The 21,769-nt window shown below is 29.9% G+C and overlaps 1 protein-coding gene across 2 annotated transcripts; it reads right to left on the bottom strand.

The window, feature by feature from the left end:
- Positions 1-1,390: 1,390 nt before the first annotated feature.
- On the bottom strand, positions 1,391-3,798 carry PSRP5 (plastid-specific 50S ribosomal protein 5). Of its 2 annotated transcripts, none has more exons than XM_039025205.2 (3): positions 3,666-3,798; positions 2,233-2,635; positions 1,391-1,841 (listed from the first exon to the last, which is right to left on the bottom strand). In XM_039025205.2, exons 1-2 carry the CDS (start codon positions 3,778-3,780, stop codon positions 2,274-2,276), a joined length of 477 nt encoding a protein of 158 aa, XP_038881133.1. In that variant the 5' UTR covers positions 3,781-3,798; the 3' UTR covers positions 1,391-1,841; positions 2,233-2,273. The 2 variants fall into 2 exon arrangements, with proteins under 2 accessions (XP_038881133.1, XP_038881134.1); XM_039025206.2 differs by having other exon boundaries at positions 1,391-1,773.
- Positions 3,799-21,769: the final 17,971 nt, after the last annotated feature.

Genomic DNA, 21,769 nt, shown 5'->3' with positions numbered 1-21,769 from the left:
TGGGACAGATTATTCTTTTCACCCATTGGTGTTGATTTAAAGAAAGACTCCAGTCAACAAGTTCCTGGAAAAAAAGAAAAAGGAAAAAGAAAAAAAAAAAAAACAAGGCTTTAAGAAAAAAAAAAAAAAATACAAAGATCACTTCTATTTCAAATATAAATTAAATCTGTGCAATCAAAACGATTAAAAAAAAACATTTGTATCCTGACATAGTTTAAATTTTTATCCTAAATCTGTACTCTCAACTTTTAATTTCATTTTCTCAAACAAAAACCATAAATAAAAATTTGCCTTTGCATAGACTTTCATATCAAAATCGTCAATGAAAATGTTTCCATGTGCATTAAAAAATTATATATGTCTAGAATTAGTAATTACCTATTTTAAACAAACAAAAATATCTTCTTAAAACAATGATGGAAAAGAAAATAGAACTTCAATTACATCTTACATGTAGAGATGTCCATTTTTTCGTTCTCTATATATACATGCATACAAAAATATGTATATTTTTTTTTTTAATAATTTTGAACTTTTGTGTATAATGATATTATATGAATAATTTGATATGTCAACCATTTTTAGACTATTATGTATGGATAATTGAGATCTTGTTTGATTACCATTTGATTTTTGGTTTTTTGTTTTTGAAAATCAAACATAGAAATTACTTTTACCTCCAAATTTCTTTATTTGTTATCTATTTATTTTTATTAATTGTTTAAAAAACCAAACCAAATTTTGAAAACTAAAAAAAGTAACTTTTAAAATCATGTTTCTGGTTTTGGAATTTGACTAAGAATTAAACCATTGTATTTAAGAAATATGTAAATCATTATAAGAAATAAAGAAGAAATAGACTTAATTTTCAAAAACCAAAAGCAAAAAATGAAATAGTTGGTCTAAATAACTTGATATGAAATTTAATTTAAAAAGGTAAAGAATTTTTCACAAAGAACTAACCATTTAAATGAGAATTCATAATCAAAACCAACTATTTAATAGTTTTTTTTTTATTATTAAATCTCCATTCCAATCTCACCCAATTAAACGATGAATTTTGTGGGGACGAAAAATGAAATGGGAAGCGAAGTGGGGACAAAAAAGCCTTCCCTGTCCATGCACACCTTACATTAGAGACTACATAAATATTTTTGGGATGACAAGTTAAAAACCTAATTAAGAGCTAAATTTAGAACAAATGTTTTAGACTAGTGCTTTTCAGAAGAGCACATTTTCTCCCTATAAATACTTCTGGGAAGAAGCCTTCATTTAAGTGTTTTATAGTATTTTGGAAAATGAAATTAATTACTTTCCCAATGTAACTAAACAATATGAATGTTTGTCAACATAAGTATAGTTCGACTGGTTAAGGCATGACCAAAAATCAGAAGTTCAAATCCCCACCTTCCGTGGTTAAATAATATGAAAATTTTGATGAGTAGTTTTAGTGGGTTATAAGTTATATTAAACTCTAAGAACTACCCATCTGTTGAGGGGTTCAAGTTCTCAAACACATTCAAAGGACAAAGCTTAGAGCAGAAATGCAAAGGAGCTCTAAATCCTATACAACAAGATATTCAAAACTGATTTGCTATCATGAGTCCCATCCTTTTCCACAAAGCATGTAAATGCAGATACTTCCTGTCCCGACATACTATTCAAAAATGCAGAAAATAAAATCCACTCACTAGTCCATCTGCATCAAAAGCCAGAAACTCTTTGTTTGTTGAAGTGTAAAGTTCCCTTAGCTTTCATCTATTCAACCAGTCACTGACAAAATAAGACAGACAAGTCGAGCTCAAACTCCACCCTCGATCCGAGCATTCATCTCGACGTGCCTTCTCATTTTATTTGGAAAAGAAATGAGAGACAAGAATACATCTTTTAGTACATTCAAAAGGAACAAAAGCCTCTTATGAACCAACTTCATCTTTGTCTAAGTTCCTAAGATGATGCATTTGTGCAAGGTTTTTTTAGCAAGATATATGATGGTGGTGATGAATGTTTCAAGAGATCGGGGGATCTACTGATAAAAATCTAAACCAAGTATTCAGTTTGTTGAACTGTACAGTTATCTTTCAACTCACCATTAGTCATTCAAAACTAAGCACAATTTGCACATTTCATTACTCACTGGATTCTTTCAGATTTATAAAGAAGCAAGTACATTTCCTTGAAAGTAGAAATTAGACAGAGTAAATTGGAAGCAACGAGGAGAAATGGGGTCACCTCTAAATCTGCAAGAATTGAATTGAAGGAGCTAAAGGCTATCAAACATTCTTCAGCTTCTTCATCTTTGATGGAGGCCATCGTCCCTTCTTCCTCAAATGGCGCTTCTGAACAAGCCGCTTCCTCCGTAGCCTAATCTTTTTTGCTAACTTCATCCTTGCCTTCTGCTCCAGCCTCTCTTGCAACTTTGATTCTAATGGAAGTTTATCAACCGGAACATCCTCCTTTTTAGCTTCTGCAGGGGGCTGCGATTCACTACTGTCAGTATCACCCATAGCATCAATCTCAGATGCAGCTTTGACAATTAACGACGCCATGTTTTCAACAAAAGAGGGCTTTCCAAGTCGAACTCCATTGAAGTGTTTTGGCTGAAATCCGATAGGTTTCATGAGCAACATAGGACCTGAAATGGAAACCACAATAAAGGAGTTGAAATTGGGCTGAGATACATAAAATGCAAGGAAATAATCATTCAAATTAAAAACCAAGAATATGTATTATTTTGGTCTCTGAGCTTTTAGAATTGTGTCTAATAGACCTCTTAATTTTAAAAAGTGTCGAATAGATCTTAAACCTGATATATGAGATGTTTTTAAAAGTTCAAAGTCACAAAGTTAATAGTTTAAGGCTGATATTTTTAAGACCTAATAGATATTTTTAAAGCCTGAGGATCTACCATCCACAATATTAAAAGTTTAGAGACCTATTAGTTAGCAAATAATTTTAAAAGTTTCGCGAACAAGCTTGTAATACCCTTTTTTTTTTTTATTAATATAACCCAACATTAAATAGCTTGTTTAGAGACCTTAACAAGCTTGTAATATAACCAAAGATTAAATACACTGTAATCTACTCCGAGGGCTTTTGATTGAGTTCATTTTTTAATATGTTATCTATCACATCGTGGGGTACTGGGGATCCTTGTAATGTCAATTTCTCCTGTTTGATATTACATGAATCAAATTAATATTCAACATATATAAAAGATGAAATTCACACAAAACAATCGCTCTTCGGTTTATTGATTCACATTCAACCTTATTTCATGACTACGAGACTGGAAACTATATATCAAATTGAGGATGATGAACAAGTAACAGAGCAATCAGCATATATAACACATCATACAGAACATAAAACACATTCAGGCAAGCGAGATCCGGGGCACATCAAATGAGAAGCCTAAAATCGCCAGTCTCAGCACACAGATACCAACTGTTTGACAAAATGCCTGACAAACAAATGACTGCGAGGAAATTCTTTCAAGAACAACAGCATAGTTTCTCGAGTTCGTGAAAATGAAATTACCCATTTGAATAAACACACAACAAACAACGAAGTAGAAAGAGATGAAGATACATAATTAGACAAAACATTCATTCGATCCCGTCGAACGAAGGCGCGGAAAGGAAGGTACACGAAGAAAGACTTACTGGGGGCGGCAGAAGTCGCTGGAAAACATGACGGCGACGGCGACGGCGGCGGAGAAAAGGGAAATGAATGGAGAGAGGTGGAGAGGGGATTGGAGCAGAGAAGAAAAGAAGCCATGATGTTTTTCTCTGAACTGGGAGCCCCTCGCTACTTTGGATAAGCTTTATTATCAAATTTTGAATTTTATTCCTTTTTTTGTACAAAAAGTCACTTTTGCCCTTAAATTTAGTTGAATAAGGTAAATTAAGTTTAATTCCTATGTTAAATTTTCGATTTTGTGTACAATAAATTTATACATTATAAAGTGTCAATAAATCTCTAAATTCATCCTTTTGTATTTAATAAGCTTTTGACCTTTTCAATTTTTTTCAATTTACTAATCTACACTTTTGTGTTTTAATAATAATACTATATGATAAGTCAAATACTTATTAAAAATAGACACAAAATTAAGAAGTTTGGAGGCTTATATAAATATTTCATTTTAGAGACTTAGTAACCTTAAAATTAAAATTTCAAGGATCTCTTAAACATGATTTCGAAAGTTTGAGAATTAAATAGTGATTTAACATCAATTTATCATTTTAGTTTGGTTGAATTGAATAGGGGTATTTATGGATTGGGTTGGGTCGGGTTGTAAGACTTTTTAGACTCAACCAAATTGTTCGGGTTATAAATTTTTTCAACCCAAATAACCCTTATGAAAAAATGAACTCAACCCAATCCAACAATCAAATATTTAGATTGGGTTGGTTCGGGTTAACCTGGTCATTTATTTAAAATTTTGTTCTAAAAAGAAGCAAAATGTAAATATATAAAAATCTAATTTAATTATTTTCATATATTGAATTAAGATTAACAACTCAATTTCAATTTATATAGTGAAAAATTTCTTTCTAAAGTACAAAGAAATTACTTTTAAGAGTTGTTGAAAAATAAATTATTCAAAAAAATATTGAAATTAAATAAAATTAAAATAAATATATGTATAAATAATTGTGGTATAAGTAATAAATAATATATTTTAAAGTTATAATAAATTCGGGTTGATTCGGGTTGGTGTGGGTTATATTAGGTGAACCCATGAACCAACCCAACGCATAAAATTTTCATTTACTTGAACCCAACCCAATCCAAACCGCACGGGTTGGGTTGGGTTGGGTTGGGTTGATCGATTTTTTCGAGTTATCGAGTTTTTTGAACACCCCTAAATTGAACTCTATATTTAAAATTTGGTTAAATTAATACTTAATCTATACAATCTAAATGGAGCTATGAAGGAATATTCGATTTCCTATTTTATCTTTTGTAGTGATTGGTTATAAGATTATATAACGTAAATTTATTTTAAAATCATTAAATATATATATATATATATATAGATTCACCGGTAAAGTTATAGATTTTGGTATCTATATATATATATATATATATATTCACGTGTAAATTTTGGATATTTGATAAATTTGTAAATTTTGGTATCATTAAAAAAATTCATAAATCACAAATCTAAATTAATTTTGTAAAATCAAATTAATATTTTAAAAATAAATTTCCTCTCTAAATATATAAGTTAAGCCTCCCATTTTCAACATGTATCGATTCTTCCTTTTCTTCTCTCTTCCTTAATTTTATGATGTATCTTTCTTATTTTGTTAAGTTTTTTTTTTCTTTTTTTTTTCAACTCGATAAAATTATGTTAGAAGATATCTTTTTTTCCCCTCTCTTTTTATTATCTTTTAATGTTTCATTGACTTTATTTTCTACTTTTTCTAGTTCTATAGGTAGACATTTTCTCCATTTTTCCTTATATTTGTGGCCCGTCTTTTCCGCACCTCTAAACATCTTTTTTTTTTTTTTTTTTTTTTAATTTAATTATTATTATTATCATTAACAATTGTAATTACATCATCTCTTCCTTTTTCCTCTTTATATTTATTTTTATCTCAGGATTGAGATTGAGATTTAAATCCATCTTTTAGATTGAGATTTAAATTGAATAGTCATCTTCTTATTTAAAAAAACAATAGAATTGAATAATAGTTATAGATATATTAGAAATAGATTTTAAATTCTACTTTTAATTTAAAATTTTATAATTATAAATGCAAATATTTTTGGCATCCACATTAAAGAGAATACTCTTTTTTTAAAAAAATTCCTTTTTTTTTTCTTGACATCACGTTAAAGAGAATATAACTTTAGCAAACTTTTTGAATTATTAATGATAGAAGTTGATAAACATGGATGGATTTCTATTAATATCTATCAATATCACTTATACTAGACTTCTATCCGTTCTAAAATTTTGCCATATTTTGATTTATTTTTCTATATTTAAAAATATCCCAAAAAAATAAATTGATTTTGGTCTCAATTTTTTCGAGATTTAATTTAAATATAAAATTTAATTAAAATTGAATCCAAATTTCCTCTAGTTGTTTTAAAGCATTATTACGTTAAAATCTTAAATTTTTTCATATCTATTTTAAAACAATAGTTTTATCATGTTAAAAATAGTTTTACCACGTTAAAAAAAGATTTTAGTCTTGATTTTATCTCTTGATATTTAATTTAAGATCAAATAAAATTAAAATTTGAATCTAAGTTTTTCCTATAAATTGTCTAAATTATACTCTCAATTTTCTAAGTCATCTCTCTTTTTTTTTTTTCTATTTTATTACGATTTTTCGTTGTCTTTTTATAACTCCATGCTTTTTCTCTCTCCCTCTCTTTTTTAATGTTTGAGATATTTACATTGTTTGTTTGGTTGTTTATTAGTTTGTTTTACTTTTTTTCGTACGTGGAGTCAATAATTTTTTTTTTTTGTTATCAACGTCGAGAGGATGACCAGACGAAGGTGGATGAAGCGGAATGTTCTTATATTTATTTTTCATTTAATTTAAACTTCTGTTTAGGTACAAACTAAAAGAAATAGTTATATAATAAACCGATAAAATAAAATAAAATAAATAAATCATGATACTATTTTTTTTCTTGTTGAGAATCACACATAAAAGAAAAAAAATTCAAAATTTTCCCTAATTTTGAACATCACACAGTAAAAAAAAACTAGCATAAAAGAAGAAAAAGAATACAAATTCAAAATTTTCCCTGATTTTGAGCATCAAACGTAAAAATAAAAGTCCCGAGAAAAATATTTCTTTTTTCTAAAAAATCACATTTTATATCCTAACTAATATCTCCTCCACCCTAAATACAAAGATTTTACTTACATAAAAAACTAATCACATTTTATCTTCTAACTAATATCTACTTAACATTTAATACATGAAAATTCTTGGATTCCAAATCTAAATCTCTCCTATAAACTAAATAGTTGAGTTAAAACTTTAGTTTAGATCCGGTATTTTTTAAAAAAAAAAAAAAAAATTGTTAACTTCCCCCCTAAGTTTTTATACATTTTTTTAAGAGTATTTTTTCAAAAATTTCTTGAGCATCATTGCCACATTTTTGTCTTTTTTTTTTTCCTTATTCATTAACCTTCTAAGTTTTTTTGTACTTAGATATGCAATACTATTTTCTACAATATTTTTTTGAGAACTAGAAGTATCTAGGTATTAGACCTTCATATTTTTTATTTGTTTAAAGTATGTTATTTTTTCTAATTATGTATTTTTTCCTTATCATTTAATGTCAGTATTTTTTTTAAGCTTTTGTGTGAGATTGAGATTTAAAAAATAAAGATAAAAAATATTTTTTTAAAGAAAGTTAAATAGGAGTTATAAATATATTAGAAATAGATTTTTATTTCTTATAAAAGTGATCAACTTTTATTTTAAATTTTCTTAAGTTTGTTTTTTCTCTTATTATCAACGATTTAAATTAAGATATAAAAATTCAATTAAAAAACTTTTAAATTTATATATATATATATATATATATATATATATATATATAATGATTATAAAATATTAGACTCTTATTTCAACTCATGAAACATGTGTAAACCACGTAGTTTTAACCATTAAAGATTAAACCAATAAATAGGATGATGACACTTTTTTTTTTTTTTAATAATCTCTAGTGGAGTGCAAGCGAGTTGTGTTCGGTCGAGTTTTCTTTAAAACCAACACAACCTGACCCGAATCGATCTTGTACGGACAAAACTCAACCCAACCTAATACACTTCGAGTTCGAACTGGGTTGGTTTAGGCGATCTAAATTTTTCCTTCCAAATTTGATGGGCCACTTTGAAGAACATGGTTTGGTTGTAGGGTTTCACTTTTCAAGTTTTTAGCACCAAGGTCGAATTTTTTAGTGGGTGTGAGAGTGAGAGAGAAAGAGAGAACAAGGGAAAAAAAAAGGAAAGATGTTCTTCCTCTTCCTCTTCTTCTTCCTTAACTTATTCTTCTTCTTTGCGATAGTGTGAGATAGAGATAAAAGAAAAGGGAGAGGTATATTAGAAAAAGAAGAATTGACTTGAGAGGGGGATTGAATGTGATGTAAGAGAGGAGGGATTGAAGAAACTTAATTTGGTTAACTTAAGAGATAACTGAAATTCTAAACCTCCACATAAGAACTTAAGAGTTAAAAGTCCAATTAGTTTAGGATAAACGAGTTGACAGATGTAGCTACACAATTTTAATCCCAAAATTCGTCTAATTTTATAATGTGGGACGTTACATATATACTCTGGCCTTGTCATTAGTTTTAACCCATCTTTCATATGCATCACCGGAACATTTTCATTGCATTTTGAGTAGGGACTTGAGAACATTCCTCAATTAAGACAAACTCCAGGTCATCTATGACCAACATAATGCTAATCGTATTCTTTCAAGTTGTGTAATTGTCTCCAGTTTTTTTGTTAAAACTAAGCAATAAAATTACGACGCTAGTCATTTTTAATATTGCTAAAAGAAACATAAATTTATATTAGACAACTTGCATTACTCTTTAAAACAAATATCCAATCAATTTTAGAAAAGATAATTATGAATCTAATTTCATTTAATTTGCAATGATACTTCAGTGATTTAGAACAACTGTCACTTCAGAGTGAAGAGTTACTCCCTCACTGAACGGAGACCTTCTCAACCAATTATTACACCAAAATGACTCTTATTCCTATAATATTACCATTCATTTAGTCAAGGAACTATTAACTTGCTTAATATTTTCTTGTAAGTGTAACCCTTTATTTTAGATTCTATAGTTTCGCCCCAATAAGTCTGTCTCAAGGAATGACAATATTGGTACAAAAACTATACCAACCCTATCCATTTTTTAAGTTTGCCTGGTATTGACTCCATGCAAACACCTTCCTAAGGGGGAAGCTCCCAGGGTGCAATGAGGGTGAGCATGAAATCTCACATTGCAAACTAATAAAGGAGATTGTAGATATGTTGACATATGTCCTTCTCCAACTAACTATAAATATTCTCTCCATTCACTTTGACATTGACTCATGCAAATACCTTCCTATGGGAGGATTGTCCTAGGACGCCACAAGGCCAAGCATGAGTCTCACAATGTGAACTTAACTGGAGAGCGTGAGGAAAATTTGACATATCATATACATTTTATTACTTTTATCCCACTAAGTATTTTAAAACCTAGGTTTATTACTTAGGAAAATTCAGCTAATTAATTTATCTAATTGTTCATAATTGGCCCAATATAACATTTATATCACATAGTTTAACAATATGTTTTAGTTTATTAAACACTTTAATAAACTAACATCATAATTGCATGCTTATATAATTTTGACTAGTTCACCTTCCAGGTTGGTTCCCAGATAGGGGTATTTCCTTACGACCAGCTTAAATACCCGAGCCTAAACCAATTACGGAGTCAGAAATTTTGTAAAGGGGCACTATGTAATTAAAAAACTGTAAAAAATGTTAAAAAAAAATATTCATAGCTCGATCGATTAACTAATTTAGTACATATTACAACTGTTTTCTACAAGTTTTCATGTTTTGAAGTCGATCCAAATTTCTCGAATAGAAAAATATGATTATGAGGCTGACAAATACTTTATTGTAATTATGCTCTACGAAGTTGATCCTAAATAATATAGTTATATTTAGAAATTTTAGTTTCTAAACCAAGATCTGCATGTAGTTCTCCTAAATTGATTTCTATATAAGATCTATCAAAATCAGAGGTATGTTTTCTTTTTTAAAGTGATGATTCTATGGTCTCTATTGTTATTTTATTTTAAAATATCTCTTCATATTGATATAAATTTAAAAGTACTATGATTTATTACATAGATTTAAAAGTATGAAAATTAAAAAGATTGAGAATTATTTGAAACAAAATTAAAAAGATTGAGAATTATTTAAAACTTACTTGTGAATAATATGATATGTATATCCTGACGAGAAACAAGAAAATCATCGTGTAGCTTTAACTCTGAAATTAATTCGAATAAATATATACTAAGTAATAAAAATCTGGAAATTAGATAAAAAAAAAAAAAAAGTTAATGATACCTTTTCAATAGAATGTTTTTTTAGATTTGAGAGTGAAAATTTAAGTTGAAAAAATTGTTGCTGATATTTTCTTCTTTTAAATTTTTGGTGAGGTGACATGAAAATTTAAGTTAAAGGTTGTTTTTTTTTTTTTAACAAAACCTAAATTTCTTGTTTTTTATTATCTTATTCTTTTAAAAAATTAATTTTTTTAATTATCCTAAATTTCTTTTTAAGGCAGGTAAAAGTGCTACCAGAATTCAATTTTAAAATAAATTAAAATTTGAACCCACAATCAAAAGCATCAGTATGTGACCTCATGACCACTACACCACTTCAACTTCTAGGAAAATATTGGTTATGTATATATATATATAGTTAAATATTACTTTTTGTATTAAAAATGCAAAACCTGACCCCTACGTAGCTTGGCTGGTGACCTAGTGACCTAGACAGAGCATTCCTTGGTCAAAGGTTGTTTATAGTCAATATTTTATAAATTTAATATTTTATTATTTTCATTTTAATCCTATTAAAAGAAAAACCTTTAAAAGCTCTTAATACTCTTAAAAATTTTAATTTCATTTTAAACTCTTAAAAAACAATTAAAACCTTATGTTTGTATGCAACTTTTTATTATAGATTTTAATTTTTAAGTGATTAATCATATAACAATTATATATTATTGAGATTTAAACCTATAGCATGCATCTAATGACATTACAAATATAACAATTATATTTAATTTATGTAATGTCATGCTTCCATTTTCATTAACATAAAAATATAACACTTATATTATTATTAATGAAAAAACTATATAATAAGCATGTTTTTAAGCATACATTAAATCATACACTATAATTCTTATATTATAAACATACAAATTATAAAGTTATTATCATGCATATAATTTTCATTAAATATAACTCCCATATTACAAATGAAAACTATATATATTAATTTTCATGCATTCATATATTTAGGAAAATTCCTAAACATTAAATACAACAATTATAATTAAATATGATATATGACATGCATGATTTAGGGTGTGATTTTAATTTATATGACATACTATATGCAACTTATAAATTAAAATAATATAATACATACATCCAATGCATTGTTAAAAAAAAAAACTAACAATAGATTCAATTTCGACATTCTTAGAATAAAAAAATAAAATAAAATTATAATAATTTTAAAAATCTTAACTTCATGGTAAATATTTTATCATGATATTCTCAAATTAGGATTCAAAACTCTAATTTTCGGCCAACTTCCACATCATTCACGTCAAGGAAAAACTACTTTGTCTAGGGGAATTCTATGACGGAGTTACAATGACAGTCAGACAATTAGAAGCCTTTAATACCGCAAAAATGATGATGGAGGATAATACCCTGCATAGAATCTTCTCGGGTCTGCACTTTGAATTCTATTTTTTCCCTCTGTTTTTGGCCTTTTTCACAGCAACAAAATGTCACAAACGACACAGACTTACATAATCAATTTACAAAATAAATGCCCAAAACAATAGGCCCTTACGCTGATTAAATCAAAGTAAAATACTGTAAATTTAATGCCAAAATCCATAAGCACCTATTATGCAAAACCTCGTACTTCATATACCATATATATAAAATGCACCCACCAAACTTTTCTATGTAAATTCTAGAATGAAATTGAAAGCAAAACCTGGATCTTATACACTAATCGAAGGGATTGAATCCCTGCGAAAATGAATGAACGCTTTTGCTAAAATACATATAGCATAGAAAAAAAAAAGGAAAAAAAAAGGATTAAACATGCTTTTCAGGTTAAAGGGAGAAGAACTATTTCCTTTACGTTTTCTCCAATTCCTTGTCAAGAATTCAAACTTCTTCCAACACCAAGTGGCACTGCCACAAAAGTTACCTTGCTATTCTCTAGGGACTAGGAAGGCTTATGGAAATCATCTTGTTTTGGAGGAGGAAGAAAATACAGAGAAACTTGAGAGAGGAGAGAGATCTCACAAGGAGGATTATTTCTTAAGTGAAGAAATTTAGGAAGAAAAACTTTTCTTCCCCTTTTTTATTTCACGTATAGAGAATCAAGAGATATAATTGTGAGGGAAGTTAACTCCCTTTACCTCCCTCCAATCCCCTGCTATAACTGTAGGGGAGTTGATTTAATATAATTAAATTAAATTAAAATTAAAATATTTAATTAATCTAACTAATTAATTAGACTTAATTAACTAATAACAACTTAATTAATTTTTTATTTTTGTGTATAATAAATTTATACATTTTAAAGTGTCAATAAATCTCTAAATTCATCCTTTTGTATTTAATAAACTTCTGACCTTTTCAAATTTTTTCAATTAACTAATCTATACTTTTGTGTTTAATAATAATACTATATGATAAGTCAAATACTTATTAAAAATTGACACAAAATTAAGAAGTTTAGAAGCTTATATAAATATTTCATTTCAGAGACCTAATAAGAACCTCTTAAATATGATTTCGAAAGTTTAAGAACTAAAAAGTGATTTAACATCAATTTATAATTTATCATTTTAGTTTTGTTAAATTGACCTCTATATTTGAAAATGGGTGAAATTAACTTAATCTATACAATCTAAGAGGAGTTATGGAGGAACATTCAATTTTCCATTTTACCCTTTGTAGTAATTGGTTATAAGATTATATACCATAGTTTTATATTAAAACTTAATATATATATATATATATATTTATATATATATATTTATATTTACATGTAAAGTTGTAGATTTTGGTATTATACATATATATTCACGTGTAAATTTTGGATATTTGATAAATTTGTAAATTTTGGTATCATTAAAAAAAATCACAAATCACAAATCTAAATTAATTTTGTAAAATCAATGGGGTCTTTTTAAAAATAAAAAATATTTAAAAATATTTACACTTTATAGCAAAAAGTTCCAAAAGTACAAAATACAGAGGGGACCTTATGGACTTGTAGATCGAGATCGAAGCTCCAATACTTGAATAATTAATTAAAATTCTTTAATTAAATTATTCAACGTCCATTAACTGTTGGTCACTCAACTAAAGACTGACAGCTGCACTTTTCGCACTATAGATATATTTCTATGTCCATTGGATATATCCAATCAATGGTGCAATAACCCTTCACAAATTGTTTGTAAGTACAACTAAACCAAAATTATTGTTTTGCCCCTGTAGTTACATCTAACTTCTTAAGTACCACTAATCCCTCTAATGAACAATAAGTCATAGTCCAACTATGACAAAAACTCTCTCAGGTCAATAAAGGATGTGGTGCCATATTGTTCAAGCCCCGAAATTAGCTCTTAAGGGAGCAATTTATCTACTTACCCCGACATCAAGGAAGGAGTGAATTTCGTCTTGTGTAGCTATGTTCCCAGCTCCCCAATCAAACGAATCCCCAAAATGGTAGGCTTATTGAGTCGGTGATCTGGCCACTCTCACCCATACAAATCAAAGGACCGCCTTCATAGGCAAGAGTTCACAAGTCACCCAAGATTCAGGTTATGTCATCTATGGTCATCCTGGTGAAATGTAAGTCTTTATTATGAATGGTGTTATATAATGAGACTAGTCATTTCATGGTCTGGTTTTTTACAAACCCCTTTGTATATGAAAGAAATCAAACACAAGGATTTCAATAAATAGCGGAAAAATCATTCCAAATTACAATTGTATATAAACTTTACAATTACAATCACAAACATAAACATAATATGAAAAAAATACATAAATTATAGCATGTTATACAAATGATCAAGGACAAGAGCAACACACTTTAGTCAACTCATTACAAAGCTCCTTGATCACGAACGCTCGATCACAACAACACAGCAACATATGAACGCTCATCCAATACGACTGCTACACTGCATGATCACTGCGCACTCAAAATCAACGATCGCCTAGGTCACGAACACCCCGAACAACACGAACGGCCTCCACAAAACCTCGAAAATGTTGAGTTGAGTATGACACCACCAAGAAGGCTATCTTGGTATTCTCGGTGTGAGAATCCAAAGGGTGGACTCTATGTGGACTTGGTTTGAGGCAGGATACTGAAGGAAACATAATTGTGTAAACGATTGAGCAAGTGGGAGATGGAAGAACCTATCGTATAGGTCGATGCCTAATCGTTTAGGAAAAACTAAGCGATCGTTTAGCAAAAGCTATGCGATCATTTAGCTCATCGCTTAGCTGAGTGTCTGTCGCCTACTAACACTCCACAATTGTTTAGCTAACTCTAAGTTTTCGCTTAGTAAATCTTATTTACTTGACAACTTCCATGAGATTTTTTTCTGAGAGAGGAAATTTCAAAACAACAATTTTCAACATTACTAAAATTAGGAAAACATTTTTCCTTTTATCTCATGATTACCATGAAACCACCAATAACCTCACACTCAATTGGTTATTAGAGAAAAAGAGTTAATTATCCAATAATTAATATTATTATAAATATAAATGATAACTACCTTACCATATTATATTTATAACTTATAGTTTTAATATTTCATCTCATGAAACATAAAAACCATAGCTCTTTTTCCATTCCATGGTACTTAATGTAAATCCATTTATATTAATCCTCCACTAGATGTATCTCATACATCATACCGATCATATCATATATAATCGAATTACCTCTTGTCAATTTGAACATTTCAAATGAACACCAAGAACTGATCCTCAACTGAATCCATTGAGCTACCAAGGGGACCTTATGGACCTGTAGCTCGAAGCTCCAACGGTACATGAATAACTAACTAAACTCTTTAGTCACGGGATCCACCATCCGTTAATTGCCAGGCACTCCACTAAAGACTGACAGCTGAACTCTCCTTACCACAAATATATTATGTGTCAATCTTAACCAATCAACAGTGCAACAACCCTTCATAGATCGCTCGTAAGTACAGCTTGACCAATAACCCTTATGCTCCTGTAGTTACATCTAACTCCTTAAGTTCCACTGATTCCTCTAATGAACATAAGTCATAGTTCTACTATGACTGAGTCCTCTCTTCCGAAGAGAAGTTATGGCCATTATGTTCAAGCCCCGGAATCGGCCCTTAAGGGAGCAATCTCTCTACTTACCCCTGCTTCGGGGAAGGAGTAAATTTCATCTAGTTTCCAGTTCCCAAATCAGACAAGTCCCAAAAAGGTAGGCATGTTGAGTTGGCAATCTAGCCACTCTCACCCATACTAATCAAAGGACCACCTTCAAAGGTAAGAGTTCCCAAAACACTCAGGATTGAGGTCGTGTCACCTATGGTCGTTTAGGTGAGATGTAAGTCTATAGTATCAATGGCATTATATACAGAATCTAGTCATCTCGTGGTCTAGTCTTATACAAACTTTTTGTATAGGAACCCATGATCGCATGTCTCCACATGAATGGTCAGGATCTACCATCTGTATTAGTTTACAATACTTGCAAACCTCTACAAAGCAGGCCGTATCCGTAATGTCACAAGGATCAGGTATCCCACCTTAATTCTTATACTGCAGACCTATTTAGGTTATCACTTAAGTCATGATCCACTTGTATATCACATATACATTCTTAAGTTTACATAAGATAACCATGGAGCTTTGTTTATTGGATATGAGTAAATGCCAGAATGAAATAACAGTTATTTTATTCATAAAACAATGTGCATAATTACAAATAACGAGACTCTGGGAGAATTAGGACACCAATCCCAACAGTATAGAATACCCCCGCTCACATGTCTCTACATGAATGATCAGGATCAAATCATTTGTAGTACTTTACAACAATTATCAAGGATAAGGTACCCACTCTTATCAATCTACTACAGACCATTTAGGTTATCACTTAAACATGATCCACCTGTCTTTGATGATCAAATAACTTCGATTCAAGTCTTATTAAGCTTTTTAACAGACTTTCATTAAATTTGCATGCATGTAACAAATCTTTCTAATTCACCTTTCCGGGTAGGTTCCCAGGTAGGAGTGCAATGTTTCCATCGACTTAAGTACCCCAGCCTAGCCATAACCAACCTTAAACAAAAGGTCCCTTATATTTGTTACATATTTAGTCTTTTATTAGGCATCAATTTAATCTTATTAAACTGATTTAAAAGATTAAATTTAGATTTCTAATCTCATTAGAAACGTGATCTTAGGTCTATCTCAATCAAATTTTAAAACACTTTTAAAAATTGATTATAGCCTAAGGTTTGCATGCAACTCTTTATTATTGATTTTAATTCTAATTTCATTTATTATAACACTTATAAGTAAATGAAACAATTAAAACCAAACATTGCAAGCTAGACATACATAAGTTATTTATAACATTTATAAATTAACCTAAGGTAGTGTCATGCTTCATGCAATGTTCATTCATTACTAATATATAACTTTTATATAATTAAGTAATGAACTAAGCTATAGCATACATTCCATACAACCATTAAACCTTATATTATAACATTTACAATATAAATGATGCATGGATATGCTATAATGCATGCATGCATATAGTATAACTCTTATATTATATGATGCATGAGCATACTTTTGGTAATTTAAATCATGTATACTAATATATTATAATACTTATAATATAAAATGATACATGAATATAAATGCATAACCTATGGTGGGTTTTAAAACTATATGACATACATTATGGTATATAAAATAAACATACATCACGCGTATATTTAACTAAAGTTGATGGACCAGGATAGACAATCTCAAAACAGGAAAAATAAAGGCTAACTTATTACAAAAACGAGTCCACCGGTTCGGAATAAGTGAATTGGGCCTCGAACCGCTCCACCAAGAACCCTTATAGCTGATCGTGTAGCAAACTCCTGATCATCGAGCAACGAGACGTCGAGTATAAACGATCGTTTATATGCGATCGTGTACCTTTTGACTATGCGATGAGCATGAAAGTTTATGCGATCGTGTAGCATGCATCGAGTATTGTATACTATGTGATCGTGTAACCAATGACTATGCGATGAGCATGATAGTTTACACGATCGTTTAGCACGCAAGCTTACGTCGAGTTCATATACCGCACGATCGTCTACCCAACAAGTGCCAACGCGATCATGTATCCAATGCAACACGATCGTGTAGCAAACTCTATACGATCATGTAGCATTAACTATGCGATCGTTTAGCCAATGCTACACGATCGTGTAGTAAACTCTACACGATCGCATAACAAAATCTAAACGATCGTTTAGATCCAAATACACAATGCGGCAACCATCGTTTCATCTTCTTCTTCGAAACGCACTGCAACCTTCTTCTGAAGCCTCACGAGCGACTTAAAACTAAAGAATATAGACTCGATTATAATTTATTGTCCAAAAACGCAGGGGCCCTTACAAATTAACTTTGTAATTTAAACAGAAAGCCATAAAACAGAGACTTCTATCCCTAAAACATCCATCAACAACCATCCACAAAGATTTATCGTATAAATGTAATGCAGAATTTAAAACCCATAACCACTGTAAACGATTTCAATACAGAAATGGAATTTAAATCAGAATTACAACCTGGCTCAGATACCAATTGAAGGAACTCATTTTACAGGGAGATCTCTCAGTGGAAGTGGATCGTCCAAATTCGATTTTGATTGAAAACTAAATTTACAGTAAGCATACAAGATATGCATTCATAAAAAAATTACAGCATGCTTGAAAGAAGAAAATGAGCATGCTTGAAAGAAGAAAAGGATTCAAGAGATATTACCTTTGAAGAAGCTTTCTTTGTGTAAATCTCTCGAATGGTCACGAACTTGAACACAACAATCCTTGAATACTTTCTTCAAGAACTTCATGAACCAAAAATAGACACTACGACAGTGAACCTTTGGTATTCTCAGGGTGATAACCCAGGAGTGGTGGGCTCTGACTATTTTGGTTAGGAGGGTTTTGTTTGAGTTTAGAGGAGGAAGAAGATTGAAGCACAGAACAATTTTGCAGTATCTATCGTATAGAAAACTTCAATCATCTAACAAAATTTCTCAATCGTGTAGTCTGCCTTGTCATATAGCCTTGTTAGCAAGAAGAAGAAAAAAATAGTTTCTCTTTATTCCTTTTTGCTACAAAATTATTTAACCACCCACTAAAGTGGTTGGAGAGAAAATAGAAATTTATTATTCAAAATAATAAAATAATATAAACAAATATAATAACTAACTTATTATATTATATTTATATTAAACTATATGTTATAGCAAATATAACACATAACCTATAGTTTTAATATTGTATCATATACAATATAAAGTATAGTTTCTTTTCTCTATTTTATGGCATTTAATATAAATCATATGTATATTAAATTTAACAACTATGAATCGCATTCATAGAAAATATATTTGAATCTCAATCAAATATTTATTTCCTCCAATTAAACAATAATGTATCAATAACATTATAACAATTATAACATATATAATTGAATCAATTTAATTATATCATATATAATTAAATTTCCTCTTATTAATTTGAACAATTCAAATTAACCCAAACATTGATTCTCAACTAAATCCTTTTGAGCTACCAAGGGGACCTTATAGACCTGTAGCTTGAAGCGGTACGTGAATAATTAATTAAACTCTTTAATTACATTATCTACCATCCGTTAACTGTCGGACATTCCACTAAAGACCGACAGCTACATTCTTCTCACTACAGATATATTTCTGTGTCCATTGGCTATAACCAATCAACAGTACGATAACACTTCAAAAATTGCTTGTAAGTACAACTAGGCCAAATAAGTGTTTTTCCCCTGTAGTTACATCTAACTTCTTAAGTACCACTGATCTCTCTAATGAACAATAGATCATAGTCCCTCTATGATTAAACCCCTCTCGGGCCAAGAGAGGGTGTGACACCACATTATTCAAGACCCTGAATCAGTTCTTAAGAGAGCAATTTATCTACTTATCTTTGCTTCGGGGAAGGAGTGAATTCCATCTTGTGTAGCTGTGTTCCTAGCTCCCCAATCAGATGAATCCCCAAAATAGTAGGCTTGTTGAGTCGGCGATCTGGCCACTCTCACCCATACAAATCAAAGGACCGCCTTCATAGATAAAAGTCCACAACTCACTCAGGATTAAGGTCATGTTACTTATGGTTATCCTGGTGAAATGAAAGTCTCTATTATGAACGCCGTTATATAATGAGACTAAACATTTCGTGGTCTGATTTTATACAAACTCCTTTGTATAGAGTATCCCCACTCGCATGTCTAATACATGAATGATCAGGATCGGATCATTTGTAGCACTTTATAACAATTGTAACATCTACAAAGCAGGTCATACTCATAGTATCACCAAGATAAGGTACCCAACCTTATCCATATACTACAAACCATTTAGGTTATCATTTAAACATGATCCACCTGTATATCTCCACATACATGTTTAAGTCACAACGATAACCTTGGATATAAAGTTTATTGGTTTGTGGTTAATGTAACTAAAATATCACATATGTTATAGACAATGAATAAAAACATCATATATTATTAATCATATAAGAGTTTGTTCATACAATGTTTACAATCTATAGAACCCTACGAGATCTAGGGCATCAACCCCAACATATTGTTCATTAGAGAGATCAGTGGTACTAAAGAAGTTAGATGTAACTACAGGGGCAAAACGGTAATTTAGCCCAACTGTACTTACGAGCAATTTCTGAAGGGTCATCGTAATGTTGGTTGGTTATAGCTAATGGACACAGAAATATATCTGTAGTGAGAAGAGTGCAATTATCGGTCTTTAGTAAAGTGTCTGATAGTTAACAGATGGTGGATAATATAATTAAAGAGTTTAATTAATTATTCACGTATTTAATTACATTATCCACGTATCGTTGGAGCTTTAAGCTACAGGTCCATGAGGTCCCCTTGGTAGCTCAAAAGGATTTAGTTGAGAATCAGTTTTTAGGTTAATTTGAATTGTTTAAATTAATAAGAGGGATTTAATTATATATGATATAATTAAATTGATTCAATTATATATGATATAATTGTTATAATGTATTTGATATATTATAGTTTAATAGGAGGAAATAACTATTTGAATGAGATTCAAATATATTTTGTGATTCATAGTTGTTAAATTTAATATAAATATGATTTATATTAAATGCCATAAAATAGAGAAAAGAAACTATAGTTTATATTGTATTTGATACAATATTAAAACTATAGGTTATATGTTATATTTGATATAACATATAGTTTAATATAAAGATAATATGATAAGTTAGTTATCATATTTATTTATATTATTTTATTATTTTGAATAATAACTTCTCTCTTTTCTCTCCAACCACCTTGGTGGGTGATTATTGATTTTATGGCAAGAGGAATAAAAGAAAAGTGTTTATCTTCTTCCTCTACGTATAAACACTACGCATTGGCTGAACGATTAAGTTTACAGAAAAGTTCTGTGTGCTTCAATCTTCTTCTTCCTCCAAACTCAAACAATCCATCCTAACCAAAATAGTCAGTCCACCACTACTGGATTCTCACCCTGAGAATATTAAAGGCTCATTGTGGTTGTGTCTTTGTTTGGTTCGAGAAGTTCTTGAAGAACGTCTTCAAGAGTTGCTGAGTTCGTGACTGTTCGAGGGAGTTACACGAAGAAAAGTTTTTCAAGGGTAATGTATCTTGAACTCTTTATTTCTTGTTCAAGTATGTTGTAATTTATTTTGAATGCATATCTTGTATGTTTACTGTAAGTTTAGTTTTCAATAATTAATAGAATTTGGACGATCCGCTTCCGCTCAGGGATCTCTTCAATACGAGTTCCTTCAATTTATATGTTTCAGGTACCTTAAATCCTTCAAGGATTTTCATATAAATGTCATTATCAAGATATCCATATAAATATGTTTTGATAACATCCATAAGATACATGTCCAAAATTTCATACACAGTCAGAACAATTAAAAATCTTAGTGTAATTGCATCCACCATTAAAGAATATGTCTCATCACAATCAATACCATGTCTTTGTGAAAAGCCTTCCGTAACCAATCTTGCTTTATATCTTATGACCTTATTATTTTCATTTTTTTTTCACAAATACCCATTTATATCTCACAGGTTTGACTTTTTCTGATGTTTGAACTATGTTGGCATTCTGGTCCTTAATCTCAAATTAATTAATTAATTAATATTTTGATGATAATAAATCTGCTTTTATTCATTAACACTTTTAGATTTTTAAGTGTGCATTATGTAGAGCTCAAAATAATGAATCTAACGCAATTTGAATTGCCCAAACCGAAGTCCAAACAAAGAAGATATGGCCGAAACAAGCGTAATGAAAAAATCCCGAGTTGATGACGTGGTAGAATTTTTCTTATCAAGATGGACCAATTGAAAGGTGCCACTTGGAAGCAATGGAGAAGTGACACATGATAAGTTTTTAATTTTTGGATTGGTTTCTTAAAAAATGAATTTAATATAATATAATGTTTGTGTCTAAAGGCTAGTTTTGGACACATGATGGACATTTGCTTTTTGTTAGATTTAAAGGAAATGTTATTAAAAAAGGATATATATATTATTACATTATTTTTTGTT

This window comes from Benincasa hispida, chromosome 3 (genome assembly GCF_027475165.1).
Source record: "Benincasa hispida cultivar pf3 chromosome 3, pf3_genome.v1.1, whole genome shotgun sequence".
Classification (NCBI taxonomy): domain Eukaryota; kingdom Viridiplantae; phylum Streptophyta; class Magnoliopsida; order Cucurbitales; family Cucurbitaceae; genus Benincasa; species Benincasa hispida.
The sequence above is the reverse complement of the archived record's forward strand: the minus strand, read 5'-3'. Positions and strand labels throughout refer to the sequence as shown.

Excerpts from the sequence above, each read along its gene's own strand:
- PSRP5 (XM_039025205.2), bottom strand. The coding sequence starts at position 3,780 with ATGGCTTCTTTTCTTCTCTGCTCCAATCCCCTCTCCACCTCTCTCCAT. Across the intron at positions 2,636-3,665 it reads AGCGACTTCTGCCGCCCCCA|GTCCTATGTTGCTCATGAAA; the intron begins GTAAGTCTTTCT and ends TTTCCATTTCAG.